At 41.9% G+C, this 27,054-nt stretch overlaps 1 protein-coding gene across 3 annotated transcripts in view; it reads left to right on the forward strand.

The window, feature by feature from the left end:
* Nucleotides 1-27,054, forward strand: part of MYZAP (myocardial zonula adherens protein) — a 145,794-nt gene that overhangs the window by 41,768 nt on the left and 76,972 nt on the right. For 2 of the 3 annotated variants that reach the window (XM_073618803.1, XM_073618804.1), the window contains exon 2: nucleotides 4,601-4,690. The exons of the other annotated variant lie outside the window; for it this stretch is intronic. In XM_073618803.1, coding sequence (XP_073474904.1) covers nucleotides 4,601-4,690 — 90 coding nt within the window. The remainder of the gene's footprint in view (nucleotides 1-4,600; nucleotides 4,691-27,054) is intronic. 3 annotated transcript variants of the gene reach the window in all.

Raw genomic sequence — 27,054 nt, forward strand, 5'->3', positions numbered from 1 at the left:
TTTTGAGTTTGGGTAGAAAACAAAGTACCCGGAGGAAACCCACACAGGCACAGGGAGAACATGCAAACTCAATGCAGATAGTATTCTGCCCAGTATTTGAACCAGGGACCCCTTATAAGTTGCTCACGTTACACACCCAATCGTGTACTAGCAAAAAAAAACGTCACTTTGATTGGATATTAAAAGTAAACACGGCTACACCTACTAACATCCCTTTTTTCCTGAGTAAGCATTAAAGTGTTACTAAACCCAGGACCCTGCATTCACTAAATGTGGTTTCCCACAGAACAAAAAACATGGAAATGCAATTATTTTAGTAAATATAAACTGCTAAATACCTTTTTTCATCAGCAGCATATAGCAGTCTTGTGACTTGACTATCAGTGTCCGGCCGAGCACTGGTTAAAGCTTGTAGGAGGAGTTTTCATTCTGCTTTGACTGTCTTATGAGGCTGCATGACACCTGACCCTCTGTCTGGACAATGCCGATTGGCCCTGTGCTGATCTCATGCACCATCCCAAGAAAAAAAAAAATCTATCTAGCAATACACCCCAAACTGAGCATGTGCAGAGTGACTCCAAGGCTCTGTTCTATCAGGAGATGGATTGGGGATAGTGGAAGAAGGGGATTATCAGAGAATACAGAATCAAACAGCCTTTTGACATAATGCAGAGGATTAACCCCTTAGGTTCCACAGTGAGTAAAACAGGCATGCTTTACTGCATATACACACTGATTTTACTGTTGTGGGTTTAGTAACACTTTAACAGCACTAGAATGCATAAGTAATTTTTTTTTTACATGTCTGGTCTCCAGGCATAAATACTTTTACGCAATGTTTTCCTCAATAGCAGGACTGCTGTTTGAAACCACAGTGCCCCATACAGACAAACGTACAGCCCCCCCCCAAATGAGCACAAGTTACTATGCTGCAGTTATGAATGAACACAGTGAGTGATCACTCATTGTGTTCATTTAGGAAAGGAAGGGGCTGGTAAATATTACATATTTACTGGAACCTTCTCCCATTCTGAAGGACCCTATTGTGTGCTTGCCGCTGCAGGAGAGAAGGATAGGGGGGAAACCTGCAGCACTGTGGGTGAGGGGAACAGGTAACAGGGAAAGGTATGGTACATGGGGAGGGTGATCGGTGCAGGACTCAATCCCTTGTATGGCGCTCGCTGCAGCGGCAGAAAGCTGGTGGGAGGGAGAGTAGAAGAAGCTAGATTTCATCTACTGCAGAGAGAGCCATATAGGGGGTCATTTCCAGTAACTGCCCCCCTGCCATGCCGATCCCCCTGCCTGCCCATATCCGATTCATCCTGCTGCCTGGGCCCCCCTGCTTGCCTGGGCCCTGTACAGGAGGATCAATGGTACCCCCATATCCATGGCCCTGCTCAAACTCCCAATAGCCTTTGTGAAAGTAGTGGTGACAATATCTCTGTGCTGTACATAGCCTGTGGGCCCCAAATACTACAGGCTGTCTGTTAAAAACTACAGGAGGGGCGGAGACAAGACCAGTCATCCTGCACAAGGAGAGAGAGCAGCAGTGACTGGTCCTTATTTTAGGAAGCTCATGCAGAGAGGTTAACTTTCAATTAAATTATCGTACAGACCTAGAATAGATACACAAAGCACGTCAAGATTCAAGTAAGAATACACAGACCTTTTTTTATTTAGACAATATTTGCTTATTGCGTAGATCAGCTTTAATTAAAAAATGGCTGCTTATAAAATTGGTGTTTACTGGGAATCATTTTGAGGTTCACTGTCAGGTTTGTTTGGAATTATAATTACAGTGTAAAGAAACAAGTTTATTTAAGGGCTGAGTAAAATGTTGGTGAAAAGGTAGGTCAAGAGGGTACACTGGTTCCAAGCTATGAAGATGACATAAAATTGTAGGCCGAGTGTCTGTCAGAGAGTGTTCTCCTATTCCTACTCTAATGCCCCGTACACACGAGTGGAATGTCCGACAGAAAAAGTCAGACGGAAGCTTTTCATCGTCTATTACGATCGTGTGTAGGCTTCATCTGACTTTTTTTTTCGAAAATTCTGACGGACCTAGAAAGAGAACATGTTCTAAATATTTCCGACGGAACCAATTCCTATTGGGAAAACCGCTTGTCTGTATGCTGTTCTGACGGACCAAAAACGACACATGCTCTGAAGCAAGTACGAGATGGAAGCTCTTGGCTACTGGCTACTGAACTTCCTTTTTCTAGTCCCGTCTTACGTGTTGTATGGCACCGCGTTCTGAACGGTCAGACTTTGGTGTGACCGTGTGTAGGCAAGACCGCTTGAGCGGAATTCCGTCGGAGTTCCATTAGAGAAACCTTCGGAGTTTATTCCGACGGCAAAACTGGTCGTGTGTACAGGGCATTAGCGTTATTTCCTGACTGTCCTTGTGTGATTATGACTAGTATGTCTTCAAATATGTCAACGGGGTTGTACTAACTACTTTAACAAATGTTGACCCGTACAACATTTCTAGGAATCAAAGTCCTGTATATGTTAGAACATCTAGGGATCATGCTAAATATTTGTAGCTTGTCAGTGAACCATGAAATCTAAGTACATGCAGCAGATTCTTAAAGGAACTCTTCAACTTATTTAACTGTTTAATAGAAACTTCAGGACCACTTAATGGTCTCTTATACCTCTGGTGAGATCACTCTGCTGGAATTCCTGGCCCTGTAACCTCTACCACCACCATCATTCAAGGTCCTACTGTCCTTGTTGGATTTTTACTTTTTTATAATTATTATTATACATTATTATTATTATACATGATTTATATAGCGCCAACAGTTTACGCAGCCCTTTACAATGTAGAGAGGGAACAGCACAATTGCAGTTCAATACAGAAGGCACAGGAGGGCTCTGCTCATAGAGCTTACATTCTAAAGGAAGGGGGTGGTGGTACAAAGGTAATAAATGCGGGGAATGATTTGATGGGGTTGTTAGGTGGGTGTAGGATAGGCTTCCGTAAATAAGTGAGTTTTCAGGGATCTCCTAAAGGTGGACAGGTTAGGGGCTGATCGGATATACCGGGACAGGGAGTTCCAGAGGAGAATGCAACAGAAACCGTAGGAAGAAACAGTAGGAACATCCCAAAGGTGGACTGGAACAGTCAAAACTCTAAAGTGGTTAGGAACAGACCCACCTGTTGGGTGACCTGGCCACTGTAATAAAAGTTTCTTGTGGGTGGACATTTAAATTAGGGTAAGTTCTAGGCCTAAGTGAATGTATGTCTTTCATCTCGAGTACACTTATGGTTGGGGGGCATTAAAAACACGTGGATGTGTATTTTTGTACTGCAATCCAAACTGCTCCACATTAAGCCACAAGGGCAGAGGATGTGGGTCTACACATGCTGCGGCTGCGATGCTTTGTATTGCGACACAGCAAAAATGATCCCCCCCCATCGCATTTCAGCAGGTGGTATTGAATGGGGCCATGCCAACATATTGCCTCCTCAACACCTGTCAAACACTCTCTGAACTATGGAAATACTGATATATATATATATATATATATATATATATATATATATATATATATATATATATATATATATATATATATATATATGAATGTATGAATTTATTTTATAAAGCTTGCTTGATAACATACCAAAATAATAATTTTTATTTTTAAAATGCTAACCAGATAAAATATTAAGTTAATATACAGTATAGCACGAATATGTGCACCACTCATTTCTATTAGGTTCCACTACTTTGGACATTTTTGGTTTAGGTTAGGTGTGTCAGCTTTATTATTGCTTTCTCTGTCCCCAACGGGAAGATTTGCCCTATCAGTATTGGTGATCATTGTCTGGACAGTGAGGGGGATATTCCAATGGTGACACTTTTCCCCGTGAAAACTAAGAGGAGATTTTCTCCTCTTCTTCTGGATACATTTCCTATTAATACCTGTAATGTCTCTTGAACTATTTTTAATTCTTATCCTGCTAGCATTAGTAAATAGATAGGAAGGTATATTTATATTTACTTGTTTTAAACTTTTTTCTTTTTTTAAATTTCTTCAGGTGCTTCCTGGTTTGTGGCCTAGGCCAACATGATGTCATACATCCCAGGAGTCTTCATGGGCAATTTTTTTGTTCTTTTATCTGGAGGAGGGGCTTTCTCAGCTAAGCACACCCTCCAGACTTCACGCCTGAACTAAGGGCAGATGGATTCCAGGAAGTAAATGCTCAATGAATTATCTGCCCTTACTCAACTTGGCTGCGGCTAGGGATGCAGGAGGTGTTTTTTTTTTTTTTTTAATTCTTAACAAAATAAAGCATGGAGACATGGGTGGATGAGTTTTCTGTGAATATTAAAAATTAATCAAACAACGTTTTCAGTTTGTAGTCCTCAGATACAGTTTAGTTCCACTTTTAACTATTTCAAAACTAAAAATAAAATGTTTAGGCTTTAGATATACTTTAACTACTAAAAAATACTTCATACTAATGAATTCCTAACTAGCTATGTAAAGTGTTTTGTAATATTTTAACAGCAATCTGGTATAAGCTATTTTTCTTTCTTTCCTTAACATATAATCTACTAACATAGTAATTTTATTTTCTCTCTAGGGGAGCATTTGTCGACTGAGACTCACTTTGCCCGCTGATGGCAACGTACGATCAGAGCAGAAAGAAATCAAGAATGAAAATCAAATACATGTAAGTGGAAGACCCAAATGGTGCTCTGAAACGATTTTTTGCTCTATTATATAAAGAGGTAGAAGAAGTGTTGCAGAAGCCTAGTTTTAGTTTTGTCCTAATATCTAGTATAGTCATCGTTTGCTGTAATTTGTATGGCCAGCCACTAATACAGAATGACATACACAACTAAAACTGGAGAGTACAAAATCTGGTGCAGCCAATCAGCTTCTAGCTTCAGCTTGTTCAATAAGCTTTGACAATAAAACCTGGAAGCTTTCTCTGCAGAACTGCACCAGATTTTGTACTCTCCAGTTTTTGTAACTCAACACCAGTATGACCTATTTACATAGCAGCCACTTAAAGCACACTGTATTTATCGGTGTATAACACAAATGCCGGCGTATAACACATGCCGGCGTATAACACACACCCCAATTTAAGAGGGAAGTTTCAGGAAAAAAACTTTAAAAAAAAATAAACCACTTTGAAGCAAAATAACGGTCAAGCCTAATCAGTGCCCATCTGCAGTCTAATTACGCCCACCTGCAGCATTGCTCAGTGTCCAGGCTTGCCATTATATATGGTGCCATCGAGGGATAGGTGGGGATGAGCGCTGACAAAATAGAGCCAGATCTCCTATGTACTTGGCTCGGCGTCACGCTCAGTCCCGCCCCCTGGACCGGATCCTATGATGGATATAACCCCGGTCCAATGCCGGGACGTCAATGCTAGGAGATGTCCAGGGGGAGGGACTGAGTGTGACTGCGAGCCGAGCCGAGTACACAGGAGATCTGACTCTATTTCGGCAGCGTTCGTCCCCTCCTTCCCCTCGCTGGCAGCCTATTTCGGCGTATAACACGCACACACGATTTCCCCCCTATTTTAAGGGGCAAAAAGTGCGTGTTATACGCCAATAAATACGGTATTTAGTACATCTTTCCAATACATGCACATTTCTCAATGTTTTATCCATTTAAACATGCAGCAAGCTAGAAGTACAGTGTGCTCCTATCTTCCTCTTTGACATGACAACACAGCTCTGAATTCCTAATCACGTGGTGTCAGCCCTGCCTACTTCATTCCTGATGTATTATAAAGAACACAGCTCTCTCCTCATGTTCCTCTCACCTCCTTATCTCCATATCCTCTCCCTGTCCTATTTTTTTTTTTTTTTTTTTTATTCTGGTGAACACAGAGCAGCATTATTTTTTGTGGACAAAGGTGTTTATAGGGGCCCGCAGATTTGTATACTGCTGCATACAAAACTAGATACTATATACATCATTTCCAACACCCATGTCCCTGAAATGCCTATAAAAGTGGAGGGTTCACACAATTGCGCTGTCACAAACGCGTCCCCCTAACAACTCTATAGCTTGGTTGCATAATGGTTTTATTTCCTGTACTTATTTGTATTTGTGTTTTGTTTTTATTTGGGCTAAAATGGATTTAATTGTCATGGAGTATCAGTTGGCATCTTCATCAGGAACTGTTTTCCCGAACCTTGAATCTATTTTTGTAGACTGTTTTAGTAACATTTCACACCCACCAGTGTTTTCAGACACAATATTGATGCAAGTGCAGAGTGAGAAATAACACATAAATACAACAACCCATAATAAGCCATTCCACAGTCATGCGGAACCATTCCTCAGCACGTGGTACCTACTGGATTATGGTGCCAACCAGTATTGCACCAGTTATTATTATTATTATTATTATTAATATTTTGCAATAATTTATTGATATATTTTTCATCAGAGGGGAAAGGAAAAATGCCTCTTTCTACATACAGCTTTTGCACACTTTTGTGGGTTCATTAGATTATAGAGTCTAACACAGGTCCCTGCCATAGTCCTGATTACATGGGCCACAAAGATCTAATATGCAGAAAATTATTGGCTTTTTGACCTCTATTTTTCCTTTTTATGTTTTATTATCTTTTATATTTTTATATGTTTTACCTCTAATTTTCCCTTAAATTGACTTTTTAAAATAACACATGCAGTAATATAGAGGTATAACTGAGGCTGCATTAGGGACAGAAAGTTTTGGTCCCAAAAAAGGGACTGTCGTTCCAAATGAGGGAAAGTTGGGAGCTTTGCCATAGCGGCAGAAATATAGCACTTTGTGCCAGATCCGGCACCAGAGAGCTATGATTTTTGCAGTAACCAGCAGTCATCCAAACCTAGGACAGTCTTAATTAAAGGTAACACCGCTTGCTTACTGGGCACTTTTACCCCCTTCTTCCCAGGCCAATTTTCAGCTTTCAGTGCTTTTGCACTTTGATGACGATTGCGTGGTCATCCAGCGCTGTACCCATATGACATTTTTATTATTATTTTTCACACAAATAGAACTTTCTTTTGGACGTATTTAGTCACCACTGTGTTTGTTTGTTTTTTATTTTTTGCTAAACACACGAAAAAAGACCTTCACTGATGTGCGCTGATGAAGCTGCACTGATGAGGAGGCACCGATGGGCACTGATAGGTGGCACTGATTGGCATCTCTGATGGCCACTGGCAATACTAATGGGCACTGTTGGGGCTGCACTAATAATCAGGACACTGATTATCAGTGCAGATGTTCCCTTTCACACTAGCCAATTACCGACTCTCTCCTCTCCCTATGCTGTGACAGCGTGAGGAAAGGAATGCCAATAACCGGCAAGTGTGTTTAATTGTGATCAGCTGTAATTGAACACAGCTGATCATGTGGTAAAGAGCCGCTGTGCTAGTCTCTTTACCCCGATCCGTGATCAGCTGCGTCTGGATGACGCAGCGATCACGCAGCTCGCCGCACGCATGCTGCATATGACGCCCTCCCTAAAATGGCAGACCGCGCTGTAGTCGCGATTTTGCTAAAGTGCGGTCGGCAAGTGGTTAAAAAAAGAAAAAAAATTATTGGATTTCAGCTTTTATGTTCTGTTTACGATAAGAGTTAGGAGGGCAGTAAAACCCCACGGTTGAGCTATAGTGTTTACCGCCCCCCAACTGCTCCCCTGTATACTGCAAAGGCAGCAGCTGCGGGTAAACACATGTTGTGACCACGATGCTTTGCAAAAATGATCCCCACCCCTGCCTCCTTCAATTGAATAGGAGTGCCCCGAAAATGATCCCCACATTTGCGTTCCAACAGTCAGTATCACCCGCGGAATGCAACCCATTCTATGGAATGGAAGCGCCCCAAAAACTATTCCTTACCATCTTGTTCAGCAGGCAGTACTGCCTGCTGAATGTGTCCTATTCTATTGAATGGGAGAGCCCATCAATCGGCCTACAAGTGGTTGCAGTGTTCTAGTGTAGGGTTCAAGGAGTTAAAGCAAGTGTCAGGAGGTGATACAAAACTACCTCACTGCTTGTCAAATGCCCTCTGAAGAGCAATAAGAATGCAGATCACTCTTCAGGGCTTCAGGGAGCACTGCTAGTGTAGACAAGACCATATGTTAGCACTACAGCCAAAACGTTTTTTTTTAAATGCCCTATTGGGGAGATTTCCCTTCCCTTCCTGCACCACAGCCAAAACAGGAAATGCCCGGTTGTCACTATAAATAGTGCCCCCCACTGGAAGATTTCCTCTCTTTTCTTGTTCTGTTGACAAGGCAACATTTTTTTTTTTTCCCACTTTCTTCGTAATAATGGTATAGAGGACAAAGAGAGCCGGTAGATCTCCCTATGAAAATGATAATGATGATAATGAAAACCTGACAGGTGTCCAATCTCTCTCCACTCTGTCCAAACCTAAAAAAAGTTTTGCCTTTAGTTATACTTTAATTGACAACGATGATGTTTGGGGTGGCTGTGTATCCACTTTTGCATTGAAATAGTATGTTTAAGGGTACCAATCGCTTGTTGAGCAGAAAATATATGATACGCTCTACTTAAAGAGGAACTGCAGTCTGGTAACATAATTTGTAATAAAAACATCTTTGCCATTCTGAAGCTTTCCTCCAACCACTTTGCATATTATTTTATATATACTGTGATTCTGTACTTGCCAAATATGCTGCAGAAATCTCCCTCCACTGAGTCTGGCTGCATCCATTTGAACTGTAGGCAGCTGAAGCTGCTGCCTGTTCACTTCCTGGATTTACACACACAGAGGCACACCTCCTGCATAGCTCCCAACATTTTGAGATGGGAACATATGTACAAACATATATAGGCATAGGACACGCCCCCTGCCACACCCCCTAAAGGAGAATTAACAAAAAAAAAGGTTAACTGCTTCCGGACCAGCCGCCGCAGTTTCACTGCGGCAGGTTGGCTCCCCTGTGCAAAATCACGCTAGTGTACGTGATCTCGTGGGGTCTGGATAGCAGGCGCGCGCCCGCTGCACACCGTGGGTGCCGATGATCGGGTCCCGCGGACTCGATGTCTGCCGGGAGTCCCGCAATCGTCTCACGGAGAGGAAGAACGGGGAAATGCTAATATAAACAAGCATTTCCCCATTCCTCCTAGTGACGGGACACTGATCACAGCTCCCTATGATCGGGAGCGGTGATCAGTGTCATGTCACACGTAGCCCAGCCCCCCCACAGTTAGAACACATCCCTGGGACACACTTAATCTCTTCCCCACCCCCTACTGGTTAACCCCTTCACTGCCAGTCACATTTACACAGTAATAAGTGTATTTTTACAGCACTAATCGCTGTATAAATGTGAATGGTCCCAAAATGGCGCCAAAAGCGTCCGATATGTGCACCATAATGTCGCAGTCACGATAAAAATCGCTAATCGCTACCATTAATAGAAAAAAAAAATATTAATAAAAATGCCATTAAACTATCCCCTGTTTTGTAGACACTATAACTTTTGCACAAACCAATCAATAAACACATATTGCGTTTTTAATTTTTGGGGGTTTTTTTTACCAAAAATATGTAGAAGAATACGTATCGGCCTAAACTGAGGAAAAAAAATGTTTTTTTATATATTTTCTGGGGATATTTATTATAGCAAAAAGTAAAAAATATTCCTTTTTTAAAAAAAAATTCTCTATTTTTGTTTATAGCGCAAAAAATAAAAACCGCAGAGGTGATCAAATACCACCAAAAGAAAGCTCTATTTGTGGAAACAATTTTGTTGGGGAGCCACGTCACACAACCGCGCAATTGTCAGTTAAACAGACGCAGTGCCGAATCGCAAAAAATGGCCCGGTCTATGGGCAGCCAAATCCTCTGGGGCTGAAGTGGTTAAATCCACAAGGGCTTTTTTTTTACCACTACTTTGTATTGGCCTTTAAAATGTACAAATGCAGCAATTTAGAAATCAGATGAAAGGTTTAGCTACACTTTTTGAAAGATAAAAAGTGTATTTTATATACAACTATATAGAGAAGACCAAAATTAGGGACAAATGAGGAGGAAAGAGGGACAGAGGGACATTGCTCCAAATCAGGGACAGTCCCTTGAAATCAGGGACAGTTGGGAGCTATGCTCCAGCTCTGCAGCCCTGCAGCTCTCATTGGCCCTCTTATGACTCATCCCCCTTCCTTCCAGGCAAACTCTCACGAGAGTTAGAGAGAGAGATGTGCATGATGTCATAAGCCTAGGCTAATGACCAGACAAGGAACAGGAAGTGGGCTGTATAAGGTATTTACTGGCAGAAAAAAAATGTTTTACTATCCAAAGTTAAAACAACAACAAGGGCAGAGGATTTAATAGATGAAAAGTTGAAAAAAATAACTGAAGGTCCACTTTAAGGTGCTTCCAAACATGACAAGAGAGTTCTAGTAGTATTTCAAGCTGCCGTGTGGATACATTTTCATGTACCGAAACTAGAATAGTGTCATCACAATGTGTGCGCTGTAAGCTAAAGTTTCACAATGAAATTCTCATACAAGCACTTTTAACTGATAGTTAAAGCAGCTAAACTGCAAGGTGAAGCTTAACCAAAAAACAACGTCCCAAACCAAGAACAAAGCCTACATTTAACCCTGCTGTAATTATACAACTTCTCATCGTGTCACACTGTCAGCATATAAAACGTGTACAAGTTAATAACACATTTCCCAGGTATGCCGCCAGCAGTGTTAATGAAATATTCAGCTTCTGGTCAACGCAAAGAGGTTTGATGACTTACATGCCATTGTTGGTTCAGCAGTGAAAGAAGCCAAGTACACAATAGCCAAGTACACAATATTACCAAAAGTATTGGGACACCTGCCTTTACACGCACATGAACTTTAATGGCATCCCAGTCTTAGTCCGTAGGGTTCAATATTGAGTTGGCCCACCCTTTGCAGCTATAACAGCTTCAACTCTTCTGGGAAGGCTGTCCACAAGGTTTAGGAGTGTGTCTATGGGAATGTTTGACCATTCTTCCAGAAGTGGATATGTGAGGTCAGGCACTGATGTTGGACGAGAAGGCCTGGCTCACAGCCTCTGCTCTAATTCATCCCAAAGGTGTGCTATCATGTTGAGATCAGGACTCGGTGCAGGCCAGTCAAGTTCCTCCACCCCAAACTCGCTCATCCATGTCTTTATGGACCTTGCTTGGTGCAATGGTCTAAATCATTTGGTGGAGAGGGGATTATGGTGTGGGGTTGTTTTTCAGGGGTTGGGCTTTGTTCTAGTGAAGGGAACTCTTAAGGCGTCAGCATACCAAGACATTTTGGAAAATTTCATGCTCCAAACTTGGTGGGAACAGTTTGGGGACGGCCCCTTCCTGTTCCAACATGACTGCACACCAATGACAGCAGTATGAGGAGAAATTCCCGTATTAGTTGTCACTTTTTTAAATCAGCGCGACATTGTGGGAATGAACTACAAGCCCCAACATCCTTTGTTTCCTGTGGGCTTGTAGTTCTCAACAAGCTACCACGGCACTGTGGAGCGCTGTGGTAGTTTATTGATTAATCCTGCCAGTGTATGAGCTTACACGGGATGTACGGGCACACAAATACATTAACAGATCTACAGATCTGCTGATCATTGGTGCAATGGTTTACAGGCTCAAAAAAAAAAAAAAAGAAAATTATATATATATATATATATATATATATATATATATATATATATATATATATACATATACACACACACACACACTCACACTATGTGTGTATATAATATATCTATCTATCTCTATAATATAACGAGGAGTTGAGGGCAAGATATTTACCTTCTTGTTCCTATCATGTGAGTAGGATGTGGGCTGGGGTTATACCCCCTGTAGACCTAAATGCTTTGGATCTGAGACTCTGATTTAGGGACATTTACAGTACCTTCAGTTCAGGCTTTCGTGTTTCCCATGGAGGAGAAATAAGCTCTTTTTATTATGGGGACAAGACGGTTACAGTTATTGAAGTTGTCTTCTTGAATGGACCAAGCAGTTTCCTTAAGGTTGGAGTAAAAGTTAATGGTTTCAAAGCTAATCGAGTGCGGATATCTGCTTCTTACTAAGAAATATGTAAGTGTGCCGATTGCTAGACTGAAGTGAGCAGTGAGAGTGCTCTGGAAGAAATTAAAGCTAATTGACCTGTTGCTGAATGTCCACTGCAATTTTGTGGAGTGTATGGCTGTCCCATCCCCTGTCTGGTGACCTTAGTCCTCAGCAGGGCCGGTACTAGGGGTGGAAGGGAGGGGCAGCTGCCCTGGGCAGTATGATTTGGTGTGGGAGGAGGGCGCAATTTGCCGGGTATAGCCCTGCCCACTACATAATATGCTTCCGATATGCATCGTAGCATTATACCCGCCCCCTGCCTGCACAGGGCACTGTACTATTCTCTGAGCAACAGGAGAGTGGAGCAGGTGGGCGCATCAGGTTGGGAAGGCATCAGTTGGCAGTGCTTTTCTGATTTGATTCTAGATGCACAACTTTCCTGCTCCTCTCATTGCCCCGAACAGCGGCTTCACTCCCCCCTCTCCAGTCATCTCTATTTCTCCTGCTTTATCTTTCAGTGTCCTGATGTCCAATGTCCATGGGAGATCACCACCTCCGCCCCCACCTAGGCTCCTGTTTTTATCTGTCCCTGCTCTCTATGTAGTGCCCCCTCCTCCTGTGCCCTTCCCCTCGGGTCTCCTCCTCTCTGCTGCATGGCCAAACTGAGTGTTCTCTGTCTCTCAGCTGACAGGTAACTTTCAGGCTTCATATCACTGTTAATTTCTGTGGAGACAACTGTTCTTTTTAGTAAGGGTCCATTTACAAGAGGTGCAAACATGTGTCTCCCATGCAGGGCTGACTTTTAACTGTATCCTAATATGACATGCAGGTGCGGGTCCCAATAGAAGTGAATAGGACACTGGCACAGGGATGCACACAATGCCCATACATCCCTGTCCTCATAAAAAAAGAGCCCTGCACAGGAAATACATGTCTGCACCACATGTGAATGGGCCCTAAAGAACTCATATACATGGAGACTTAGTGAGCTCCCCAACTCCTCAGGTATAAGAAAACAGGGATTTTACACAGGAGCTAATAAAGCTGGCCATAGATGGATGAAAATTTGACTGGTCCAGCAATGACCGGATACATTTCAATCCATCTATGGCCATTCCTGCTAAAGGTGAAGTACATTTTTAATGATCGACTTCTCTCAAACCAGCAAAATGTTTCCTTTGATCTGTAGGGCTGACATAGATGTCTCAGTGGAAAGGATTCCCTCATCCATCTTAGTTGTGTGGATCTGCTCAGTTTTTTTTTGATCAGACCTGGACTAAAAAAAAAACTGATCCATTTATGGCCAGCCTACAGCTTACCATACACCAACTATGTAGTACAAAGTCCTGCCTGATTGGATACTACTTAAATGAATTGTTTAGGTTTGTCCATATATTACAAAGTTTTGGTAAATCTAAAGGTGATTGTGCAGAGCTTGTACAATCAGATTGTATAGTGTATGCTCACCTACAGCATTGTGTTCCTGCACATAAGTACTAACAATGACAATTGTTTTCCCTGTTATCTTTATTCTCATCTTATCATCATTTAGAATTTTCAAAAATCACCTTTGGGCAGCCAGGTTACTCATTATTGGCGGCGAACCAAGTCGTCATCAAAGCAATCTAATTGGATGTGTGCTTTGTGATCATTGTGATGACCAATCACAAATGTAATCAGTAATACTGGTGCACTCCGCAACCATCACATATGTTTATGTGTGCGGCAAATGCTTCTACTAGCTCCGCGCCCTGATCTGCGTAGGGGGGCGCATTTTGGCACCCTTGCCCTGGGCACTGAAATACCTTGTCCCGCCACTGGTCCTCAGACATAATTTTGGGAGTTCAGATTTTCAGGCCTGGGGGCTACCTGTACGTGAGTACATGGGAAGGTGTCCTTCCTTGGGACAGTAGCTGAACAGGAACAGGAACCATCATGACAGGATCAGAATGCATTATATATTGAAAGCACCAGGTTCAAAAATAACAAATGACTTTTCATACAACATTAACACGCTACTTCTTATATGAGATTTTAGCGATTGGGTTTTGATCTTGTATTTGGGTGATATAGACTGATTCTTATCAAGAACACCATGTTAATTTGCTCTTGTCCAAGTTGGGCCTACTATGTATGCATATATGTTTACTGTGGTACAGCCTTGCGCCAGAATGTTTGTGTTCACTAAATATATTCCAACTATGGTGAATCCCATAAAAGTGCTGAAAATCATCCTAAAAAAAAAATCACATTGGTTAGTGAAAATGACCCTCTCAAAATCGTGTTGGATAAAAATACCAATTCTACAGGTGACCTATGTGTACAGTGCCCCTGTCATTGCATACGTATGATCGTCTCAACCCCCAGCTCTTGCCTATGAGCGTCATCTGTAGTTCTCTGATGCCCATTCAACCAGCTACTTTCCATACTGTAGCTGAATTTATGTGAATAATTCAATGTCAAGCAAATTAAAACTTAGGCACTGGCTCCAGATAAGGTCACTGTCATTCAAATGAAGGAGTATTCATTACACATTCAAAATCCGTGATACAAAATAAGCTCTTGTGATCACGCCTAAGATCATGCAACACCCTGAGTCATGTTGGAAAAGGTTCTATCTGTTAAGATTTAAGAGGGTCGGTAAATAAGCCTTGACCATTTCCCAAGTAAAAGTGTGATGACTAGAAGAGGCCTGATACAGGGAGTTTCAAATATGGAGAACTCATTATTTAATATTTTAAAGGTCAAGTAAAAATGCCAATGTTCCCATATACTTGAGAAAAAGCAGAAAAAGCAGAAAAAAATAAAAAACCTTTTTGTGCTCACACCCACCAAAAAACCCAAATGAGCCACCTCCCACAAAGGATTCCCTGATGAAAAAAACAGAACTTTAGCCCACAGAACAAAGACACTTTTAAGTAACATTATCACAGCATAAAAAAACCTTTTACTAAAGGAAACCAGCCTGCACTTCACCTAACATTCACCTAACATTACTCGTAACGTCTCACCTACATAACACTGAGCTACTTGAGTACTGTCAGTAAACTGTCCATGGAATTATAGAGAGTTTTACCTTGCCCACATGTTTTCATTAGAAGAAAATATGCAAGTATACTGTATGGAAAAAGCTGATGTGCTCTGCTGCCTATCATTATAAATGGAACCCCAATGCATATGAACAAAGACAAACCAAACAAACCCACTTGCCCCTCAGCACATTGCAACACATTTTATGCCTAACTTTAGGTAAAATGTTTTCTAAAATATCAGTACAAGGGACGGTAATTACATTTAATTAGAAATATCCCTTGTGCTGGTTGTCCTAGTCTAAACATTCTCCCCCCCCCAATACCCCTGTAGCCATAATCTACTGGTGCTACAATGGTTAATACAACTGCTGGACCTGTCACAGACTCAAGAGTGTCAGCTGTGCCCACCCTTTCTGCCCCCTTCCTCCCCTTCATAAAAACTATACTATAGCTTCCACCATTAAAAAGCATTCCAGAGAGAGCTTTTCAATGATGGAAGCTATAGTACAGTTTTTATGAATGAAGGAGAGGCACAGAAAGGGCAGACATAGTTGGCAGTCTTAACAAGCACACAATAGGTCAAGCAGCTGTAGTAACCCTTGCATCAGTTTAAAATGACTTTTTTTTAGGGGTGTGGGGGCAGAAAGATAAAAGATTTAACCTAGGAGAGCAGTCACCATCACAAAGGACAAGTCTCATTACATATATGGTCACTTGTGCTAATTAAAAAAAAAAAAATTACTAAACTTTGCATTGCCTTGTGGTGCATTAGAAAATAATTAGGTTTATAGGACCCGGATATGGCTGTAGATGTGTCCGCATGCACAAGTGTAAATGGGCACTCACTGTTTCACTTAATGTTTAACATAGCTTCAGCTGCGGATCTACCCAGGCTGGATGAATTATCTTTTAGCTTTTTATATCTTTTAGAGCCCTGGTGTCCAACCTGCAGCCCAGGGATCTCATGTGGCCTTTTGGCACTATAGTGCTACCCCTGAAAGAGCCGCTTGGTAATTTGGTCTCTCTGTTTTGTGCCTCGACTCCAAGAACAGCCTCGGCCCCTCTGACACACTTGATTGAATGAAAGTCACAACAAGCACTTACATGAACACAAGCAGGCATACATCAACTTGGCTGTGAATTAGTACCGGGAAATAGACACAACACTGTGGTAAATGAATTCAATGTATTGGTCCATGTTAGAATAAATGGTGGTTTAAGTGTAGCAGTACCCCCGTAGGAGCTGCTTGGATATTTGTACCCCGCTCTCCCACTAATTGATCCACAGCCAGTTACACGGTATTTTCACACAGCCAGGTGCACACACTCTTCCGCTCGTTGTCTTCAATGACCAGTCTAGGCGATGTTGTCTTCAATGACCAGATATGCTTTTATTTGGAGAACTTGGATAGGAGAAGGGAATCAGTAGGATACTCCAAATTAACTATGCACAAGCGAGGAAAACTCTCTGTAGACCTGTGAAGCAGATTATTCTGCTGAACCATACACATTTGTATGGAATGAACAAGTCCCTCTGTAGCAGTGGACTTTGTTTCTTCAAGACACTAGCCAGTATCCCCCACTAGCTCACACACCCAGTATGCTGACTTCTAGGACCAAGAGGGGGATTTCAGCAACACACACAGTCTCAGGGATCCCTTTAGGGGTCTGTACTTACAAAATGTCCAGGGACAACTGGTAGCCTCCTTCCAAATTCCAAGCGACACTCTATACCAGTGACATCAGACCCGATCTATAGACATCCTCCCTCAGTCAGCTTGCACAGGAACAATGGGTTGTAGCTTTCACATACAGCCATTAGACCAGTCTCTGCTCTGCACCCTGGCTGTCTGCACTCCGGAACTTGGCACTCTGGATCCCACTCAGGCTACTGATATGCTGCATGGTGCACAGTGATGTGCACTCTCTGGTCTCCTCCATGGCAAGAGGAAGCTATGTCCTGTACAGCCTGAGAAAATGCAGCTCTTTCCCGTCCTTCTGGCTAACTCCTCTCTGGGAAATGTAGTTCAAAAGCTCTTGATTACACAGCAGAGTCTTTCCTCAGGATTACAGTTCTCACAGTGCATTACTGCCTCTACCAGACAGCTTTTGCCGTAAAACCTTACCGGTGGAGTCCTCAGAACCCCATAGGCAGTCAGTGCATTGACACCCACACATAACTGTCAAATCAAGTTTAAAGTGACCCTCTCAGTCATCTGAAAAAAATGTACCTGAATGTTCCCTGCAATAGAAAAGATAATATATCAGCCACTGCATGGCCCATGTTTCTTATCTTTACTCCATTCCAGCATTTCAGCCTCCATTAGATGTTGGCATTTATCACTGTTGAGACTGATTTATACTGGTGTATCTCACTACGTGCTGTGGTTTCATCCTCTTCGCCCCTATGTCACTACAGGACACAGAAACTTCTTGGTAAAATTTTTGTAAGCAACTGACAGGGTCACCAAGTCCTAAAGTCATGCAGCTCTTCTCTAACCACTTCAGCTCCGAGATGCCCCCTTAATGACCAGGCCATTTTTTTGCGTTACGGCACTGCGTTATTTTAGCTGACAATTATGCGGTCGTGCAACGATGTACCCAAATAAAATTGATGTGCTTTTTTTTCCCCACAAATAGAGCTTTTTTTGGTGGTATTTGATCACCTCTGCGTTTTTTATTTTATGCGCTATAAACAAAAAAAGACTGATAATTTTGAAAAAAAAAAAGCAATATTTTTTATTTTCTGCTATAAAACACACCCAATAAAAAAAAATAAAAAAATATAATTTCTTCATCAATTTAGGCCAATATGTATTCTGCTACATATTTTTGTTAAAAAAAAATTCCCAAAAAGCGCTTATTGATTGGTTTGCGCAAAAGTTATAGCGTCTACAAAATAGGGGATAGATTTATGACATTTTTACTATTTCTTTTTTTTTTTACTAGTAATGGCGGTGATCAGCCATTTTTAGTGGGACTGCGACATTGCGGCGGACAGATCGGACACCTAACTAACATTTTTGACACTTCTTTGGGAACCAGTGATCAGTGCTAAAAATATGCACTGACATTGTACTAAAGGCACTGGCAGGGAAGGGGTTAACATCAGGGGCGATCAAGGGGTTAACTGTTTTCCCTCAGTGTGTTTCTAACTGTATGGGGGATGGGATGTCTGGGACCACACACAGGTCCGTCTTCCTGCATAGCAGAAAGACAGGATCTCTGTGTGATCCCCTGTCAGAACGGAGATCTGTCTTGTTTACTATGGCAGATCCCTGTTCTGTCACTGCGGGGAACGATTGCGAGCGGCTGGCCCACATTGAGTCCGTTGGACCTGCTGATTGGCTCCCCCCACTGGCCAATCGGTGCACTCGCGCCCACAAATCGCCGTGTACGAGCTGACAAACAGCTACAGTGATTCACGCAGCTGAGCCAACCTGCCACTGTATAACTGCGGCAGCTGGTCGGCAAGCGGTTACTAAAGAGATTTATATACTGTATGAGGGCTGTACCAAAAGTAATGTGCCGTCATTGAGTTCTTGATGAAGGAGTGATGCAGGCTGTCTGACATCCACAGAAGGCTTCACAATGGGGGTTATTTACTAAAGGCAAATCCACTTTGCAATGCAAGTGCACTTGGAAGTGAAGTCGCTGTAGATCCGAGGGGGACATGCAAGGAAAATAAAAAACAGAATTTTAGCTTGCACATGATTGGATAATAAAATCAGCAGAGCTTCCACTCATTTCAGATCTATCCCTTAGATTTAGAGCGACTTCACTTCCAAGTGCACTTTCCGATGCAAAGTGGATTTGCCTTTCGTAAATAACCCCCAATGTTTACGGAGATTACACCATTGACAAGAGTCATCAGTGACCTTGCTCTTGTCAAAGGTGTCATCTCTATAAACATTCTGAGGCCCTCTGTGGATGTCCGACAGCCTGCAACCCTCCTTTGTCAAGAACTCAGCACATTGCTTCTGCTTAGAATTTATTATTCACCTGGAAAAGAAGAAGAATTACTATAGAGGAAGTGTTACTCTACTAACATGTGAAATTTGAATGACCTATGTAAGTTAATAAAAAACTTATGTCCACTTTTGCGCTTTTTTCCAGTAGAGCCCTCGTACGTTTATATTAAAGTGGACCTTCAGTTATTTTTTTCAAATTTTCATTAAATAAATCTTCTGCCCTTGTTGTTTTAACTTCGGATAGTAAAACATTTTTTTTTTTGCCAGTAAATCCTTTATACAGCCCACTTCCTGTTTCTTGTCTGGTCATTAGCCTAGGCTTATGACATCATGCACAGCTCTCTCTAGTGAGAGTTTGTCAGGAAGGTAGGGGGGATGAGTCATAGGAGGCCCAATAAAAGCTGCAGAGGTGGAGGTGTGCCTCTGTCTGTGTGTGTAAATCCAGGAAGTGAACAGGCAGCAGCTCCAGCTGCCCACAGTTAAAATGGCTACAGCCAGACTCAGTGGAGGGAGATTTCTGCAGCATATTTGGCAAATACAGAATCACAGTATATATAAAATAATATGCAAAGTGGTTGGAGGGAAGCTTGAGAATGGCAAAGATGTTTTTTATTACAAATGATGTAAACAGACTGCAGTTCCTCTTTAAAATAAAAATTTGCCACATACACTAATGTTGCTTCTGTTAAACAAAACCTGCTGGGCCCTCCTCATTATATGTCCACATCTCCTCCCTGCCTGGAGATCCCAACCTTTTAGGCAGACCATACATGCGGGGGGGGGGGGGGGGGGGGATTATTGCTATAGCAGCTGCTAGCAATAATCGTAAAAGAATCCAGCAGGCTGGTTGTACTCAAGTTAATAGATTGATCAACTTGGTACATTCAGCCTACCCATTAACGGTTCAAATCTCGGCCGGTTCCTGCTGAACCAGCCGAGATTAGAACCGCGTATGGCCAGCCTTATGCCCCGTACACACGGTCGGATTTTCCGACGGAAAATGTGAGATAGGACCTTGTTGTCGGAAATTCCGACCGTATGTGGGCTCCATCACACATTTTCCATCAGAATTTCCGACACACAAAGTTTGAGAGCTTGCTATAAAATTTTCCGACAAAAAAATCCGTTGTCGTAAATTCCGATAGTGTGTACACAAATCCGATGCACAAAGTGCCATGCATGCTTAGAATAAATTAAGAGACAAAAGCTATTGGCTACTGCCCCATTTATAGTCCCGACGTACATGTTTTATGTCACCGCGTTCAGAACAATCGGATTTTCCGACAACTTTGTGTGACCGTGTGTATGCAAGACAAGTTTGGGCCAATATCCGTCGGAAAAAATCCTAGGATTTTGTTTTCGGAATGTCCGATCAATCTCTGGCCGTGTGTACAGGGCATAAGTGTTGGTACATAAAAGTAGGTTTCCTTGTCATCCCTCTGGATGTGCTTTTTCCACTTCATTCACCAATTTATTAATTTCATAATGCTGCCTAATGTTGTTTTCCAGCTTCATAAGTAAGGTAAGGTAACTTGAATAAAAGGCAAAGACCAGTATATGCAATGGAGGGAAACACCCAACCACCTGATATTTTTCACCATTTGGTTCAGTTCAGCCTTTTACTCTCTAGTTTAGGAATACATAAATGACTTGGATCACTTCCAAGAATAATAATGCTCTTCTGTTTTCCATGGCCGGAATATCAGCTGCAGGTTTGAGGAAGTGACAAGCACTGGATTAATATCACTGTGTTTTGCTTTCAAACTTCTCCATGACCATGAGCATATCTATGTTCCCACAATGGGAATCCAGATCTGATAAAGAGTGTGTAAATGCTGCTTGTTTCTTCCCACAAGTTCGATATCAAGACATAAACACGTTGGTAGTGATATAATCTATAGCACACATCTATCATGCTTTCCTGGGAAAATGACTGCAGCACTTAGCAAAAAATTTGACTGGGGGTGGGGAGCATTTTTCTGTTTAAATGTGCTAGATACTTGACAACACTGCCCGGTTTATGCCAACTTTACAGCATACGGATGAAAAATTTTGCAATTAAAAATATTTGTCCACTCGCTGTTATTATTGAAATATCCCAAGCGAAGGCTAGCCAGGAAAAATATGGAAAGATATCGACTATAGAATCTTAATTCTTGAAATAATTGGGATATCAGGAGGACACAACAACCTTTTGAATTGATGTTATTGTGGTATTATCTATAGTAGAGGTCTCCAGACTTTAACAAATGTGCCAGTTCACAGGGGGGGGGGGGGGGAGTAGAAAATTCCCTGACATCAAAGGGAGTAAGCAAAGTCTCGGGCTTGGTGGTCAGTGGCAGTTACATACTTGGTCTTGTTGAATAAAAGCACAAGTCCATCCAGTTCAACCAATAATTAAAAAACCAATAGTTAGTGGTCAGTAGGAGGGGAAGAGTGCCTCATAAGTGATATTAATGGGAAGACACTGACACCATCAATAGGACAATAATTCACAGAACCAGTGCAATGCATCATAAGGCTGTTAAATGAATGTAGTTGTAAAGGTAGAAGGTTTTTTACCTTACAGTAAGATAAAAGCCTTCTTCATGCAGCTCCCCCTTACAGCCCCCCAAATACATACCTGAGTCTGATCTTGATCCAGCGATGTGCACAAGAGCCGAGGCTCTGTCGGCTCTCTCCCTCCTCATTGGCTCAGATACAGCAGCATGAGCCATTGTCAATCACAGCCACTGAGGAAGGGGCGGGACTGAGCCACGCTCTGTTTGTCTTATATTGGAGCGAACACACACGAGTGCCTCCATAGCAAGTGGCTTGCTTTGGGGGCAGTGGGCGGGGGGGGGGGGGGTGTCACCAGGAGCACCAGGATTGGGGCTGCTCTGTTAAAACCATTACACAGAACATGTAAGTATAACATGTTTGTTATTTTAAGAAAAAAAATCATGCCTATTACAATCGCTTTAACCTCCCTGGTGGTACGATGTTTCGCATGGAAATTTGGCGTTTTATATTGTAGGCCTTTAATTCTTAGGAATAACTCACTTAAATCTGTCCAAACAAGAATCCAGTAGACATCCTTGGTATGATACAGTTTGAAACACGAAATCATAAATTAGAATATAATAAATAACTATAAAAAATAATAATAAAATGTATTCAATAATGTAGTCAAATCAAAAACACTGAAATTTGCTCAGTTACTGAATTGCCGCTGTCGTCTTTTTCAGTGTTTGATGACAAATTTCCCCACAAATCACTATCGCTCAATTCTGCAAGTGATTCGAATTTTTTATCGCTGTTTTCTAGCTGGTCTAAAACCACTTTTGATGTAAAGGGACACTTTTTGGTTGCTATGGACAATCTCCAGTTTCCAGGCAGAAAGAATAGTATTTACAATATAAAACTGCATGCAGGGCACTGGACAAAGCATTAGGGACAAAAGGGATGTGAAATGATTTGATACAGTAATGTAATCTGTAAGATTACAGTGTACTGTAGGTGTAATGTGTTTTTCACTTTTTGAATTTGGTGCCGTGCTCTGTCCCTGTGCGTTGCGACGCTCGCAGGGAACGGAGATCGGCACTGTGATAGATCGAGCGGAGGACGCGGCTCACACACACAGCGGGAGGACATCGCAGGATCCTGGGGACAAGGTAAGTAATCTGTACAAGGATCCTGTGATGTGATCCCGAGTGTGGCTCGGGGTTACCACTTTTGGTTATGAAAATTCACCCCGAGCCAGACTTGGGAATACCGCCAGGGAGGTTAAATGGGGTTGATATACTCAAGGCAAATGGGCTGTTCACTTTTCAAGGGATTTTTCCTCCAAGCTTGGTGAAGCTCTACTGACTTCCATGATCTAAGCACGTGGAAGCAAAACTACATTTTTAAAATGTTTTCTTTACCTTAAGCCCCGTACACACGATCCGAAAATCGTACGAAAAATGCCATATTCGAAACGATTGTACGATAATCAGAACGTTAGTACAGAGCTTTCGAGAGCCGATCAGGACAGTTCATCCCATATTATTCTATCGGACATGCACGGAAATTTTTTTCGTATGATGCCAGATCGTATGATTTTCGTTTAATAAGTACAGCTATCGTTCGAAAATGCAATACAATGCATTACAACACATGACATCACTTCCGAATTTTTATGCTGTCGTACGGGAATTTTCCTGACTTTAGTAAAATCATCAGATTCCACGTGAGATTAGCATGCGAAAAAAATGGACGATCATTCGTCCGATAATCGGATCGTGTGTACCGGGCATAAGATTGGGTATTCTTTCCATAGTAAAATTTCACCTCATTTACTAAACTCTGGGGAAATTTCACATGCAAAGTGCAACATCTCTTGCACAGTGAGCAGCCTATTTGCCTATAGTAAATCGAATTCTGTGTGTGCAGTAATAGAGACAAAAGGAACATATTTGAATGGCTTTGCATGCAGAGGGACTACATTTTAATGATAAAAGGCAGAGCTTTTTTGACAAATTATATTGTTGCAGTACATACCAGCTGTAAATGTCAGGAATTTATTCATACAGTAGTAAAGTTACTTTACTGTCGTATTCTCATTCAATAAATTATACATCATCATAAAACTAATTGGTGTCTTCTAAAAGTATGTTAGGCTGTACCTCTAGGTTGAATATACTATATATAGCTTGTTAACTACATTGTCAAGTTATTGTTTATGAATCTTAGAATTACACGTATTACATAAAATGCCTTATTGGCGTCCAGCTCTCTTGTACTGTTCATGTGCAGCTCACTGACTATGGAGAGTTTGGAGATGGATTTGATGAATATGAAGGATCATACTTCTCCTCTATCTATAGTCACCTCTCTCAAGCCACTGTCATTAACCTCCCTGGCGGTATGATTATTTCAGATTTTAGGTGCCCCCCCCCAGGGGGGGTTAAAATGTTTGTAATGGCAGAAGGTTTTTTTATCTTAATGCATCCTCTAAATTAAGGTGAAAAAACTTCTGCATGCACGCCCCCCTAAATACTTACCTGAGCCTGATCTCGATTCACTCCAGCGATGTGCATGAGAGCAGGGTCTCTCAGCTCTCTCTCTCTCCTCATTGGACAGGGAAGCAGCAGCAGGAACCATTGGCTCCTTCTGCTGTCAATCACAGTCAGAGAAGAGAGAGCAGGGGGCAGAGCCAAGCCCTGATCTGTCTGGTTTATGGAAACACAAAGCCAGCTGTGAGTGCCCCCCATAGCAAGTGGCTCCTCAGCAGTTACTTGCTATGGGGACACTCATGCGTGCTTACTCCTGAGCTGGGCTTTGTGTTTCCATAAACCAGACAGATCAGGGCTTGGCTCTGCCTCCTGCTCTCTCTTCTCTGGCTGTGATTGACAGCAGCAGGAGCCAATGGTTCCTGCTGCTGCTTCCCTGTCCAATGAGGAGAGAGAGAGCTGAGATAGACACTGCTCTCATGCACATCGCTGGAGTGGATCGAGATCAGGCTCAGGTAAGTATTTAGGAGGAGCGCCGTAGGTAACTGTGACATGTTTGTTGGTTTTAAAAAAATAAACATTTTGCCTTTTAGAATCACTTTAAAGTGGAGTTCCACTGGTTGTTGAGTTTATTAAAAGACAGCAGCTACAAAAAGTGTAGCTGCTGAGTTTTAATAAACAGCCAGTCACCTGTCCCACGATTCAGCGATGTGGCCACCCGAAGCCTCACTTCTCTCCCCCTCCTCTTTGCGGCGCCGACATTGTAAGTGTGGGCGCCCAGCTTTGACAGTTTACGGCTTCACAGCTGAGTGAGCACTGTGCATGTGCGAGTCGCGATGCTCTCTGTCAATGGCCAGACAATCTTCTGGGACCTGTGACGTGTCCCAGAAGATTGACGGGAGGGAGGGGCCACCGAGGGGGAGAGGAGGAGTCGCCTAGGTGGCCAGAAGTCAGAAGGAGGAAGTGGGACAGGAGGTCCCAGTCCAAACCAGGTACCCAGCCCCCCCCCCAAAAAAAAATAACATGCCAATTGTGGCATGTCAGGGGCGAGGAGTACTTAAAGCAGAAGTTCCACTTTTAATCACTTCTATGCTATACATTTTAAGACACACTAAAGTTGTCATCGGCTTCCCTGACCGTTTGGGGTTGATTTTTTTTAAAACAAAGGGGCTTTTCACAATGCAAGGAAAGTTGCAAATTCCAAGAGAGCAAAGTGAATGTGATGAAGTGCAAAAAATACCCAATCGTGTGAATGGTGGAAATCAGCATAACTTTACCTCACTCGCTAAGCTCTGGTGCCTATTCCCCTCCAAAGTTCCATGCAACGTGAACAGCATATTTGTCTTTAGTAAATCAAGCTCTATGAATCTGTCCAGATGGATCTAGGATACCAAACCTGACATGATTTACTAAAAGCAAATAGACTGTCTACTTTATGAGGGCATTTGCCCCAGAACTTAGTGAATCTGGTAAGGTTACACTTTGCAAAGAATACCCAATCACCTGCAAAAAAAAGAAAAACTGCATTTTTTTTCTTGCACATGATTGGATGATGGAAGTCATCAGAACTTCACCTCAATCATTAAACTTTGGAGAAAATTCCCATGTAAAGTGCAACTTCCCTTGTAAAAAGTCTATTGCCTTTAGTAAATCAACCCCACAAAATATGTGTTTGGTACTTTTTTTATTACAGTGGCTAGATTTATTCCTGAGACATTACCCCCACTTTGCTGGCAATCACAGGTAAAGTGATTATGTTAAATGATTAAACTGAAGTTATTTGTGGCATGTAAGAAATCTGCCTTTGTCTGGTTGCTGGCTAGCAATCATTTATAGGAAAGATGTTGGTGATTGAGTCATTAGTGTAGATGGGAAACGGTAAGCTAGGGACCAGAGTGTGAGGACTGTAACTCCTGACACACGGACATGATTGAAATGTTGCATTACAATTCCTTCATGTTGGAATGAAAATTTATACAATATGGTCCTCCTCATTAATGGCTGCCATGATAGAGTGATGCCACTCTGCAAACCCAAAATGTGGGGGGCAGGGGTGTTGGATCCTGGCGTCCCCTGCTGTGCTCTGTGGCTTTCTCCACCGGTCCCTATTTCACTACAGGACACAGCAGCGACATGGGAGTGGCAGTAGGAATGACAATAAATGGTTGGGAATGAGGCATCTGACACATTTAGACATATGCCAAATGCTATACATAAGTCTTAGGCTAGCTTCACACTAGAGCTGCATGATTAATTGTTAAGAATCGTTATCGCAATTTTTTTCCCCCTTGCGATCTTGACAAAGTATTTCCCAATTTCTTTCTATGCAGAGAATTCTCTCTGCTCTGCTAAAGCTGACAGATGTCAAAAGAAAGGAAAAAAAAAAAAGGGTAGTCTGTCAAGAACCACAACATTCTTTAGCAGTGGAACTTAAGTATAAACATTGTAACAATTTGTCCTTTAGATCAAAGGAATACCTTGGTGTGTAAATGAGGGAAGTTTAACCACTTAAACACTAAACCTTTTTCTGACATTTGTTGGTTTCAAGTTAAAATCATTTTTTTTTTTGCTAGAAAATGACTTGGAACCCCCAAATATATATATCTCTCGATATATATATATATATATATATATATATATATATATATATATATATATATATATATATATAGAGAGAGAGAGAGAGAGAGAGAGAGAGAGAGAGAGAGAGAGAGAGAGAGAGAGAGAGAGAGAGAGAGAGAGAGAGAGAGAGAGAGAGAGAGAGAGAGAGAGAGAGAGAGAGAGATTTAGTAGAGACCCTAGACAATAAAATGGTGGTTGTTTCAATATTTTATGTCACACTGTATTTGCGCAGCAGTCGTTCAAATGCAATGGGAAAAAAATTACACTTTAATGAATTAAAAAAAAAAAAAGAACTAACCAGTAAAGTTAGCTCAGTTTTTTGTCTAATGTGAAAGATTTTCGCCGCGAGAATCTTGATCTTTTTATTCTAAGCAAAAAAAAATCGTAAATCTCA

Source organism: Aquarana catesbeiana, linkage group LG03 (assembly GCF_042186555.1).
Source record: "Aquarana catesbeiana isolate 2022-GZ linkage group LG03, ASM4218655v1, whole genome shotgun sequence".
In the NCBI taxonomy this organism is placed as follows: domain Eukaryota; kingdom Metazoa; phylum Chordata; class Amphibia; order Anura; family Ranidae; genus Aquarana; species Aquarana catesbeiana.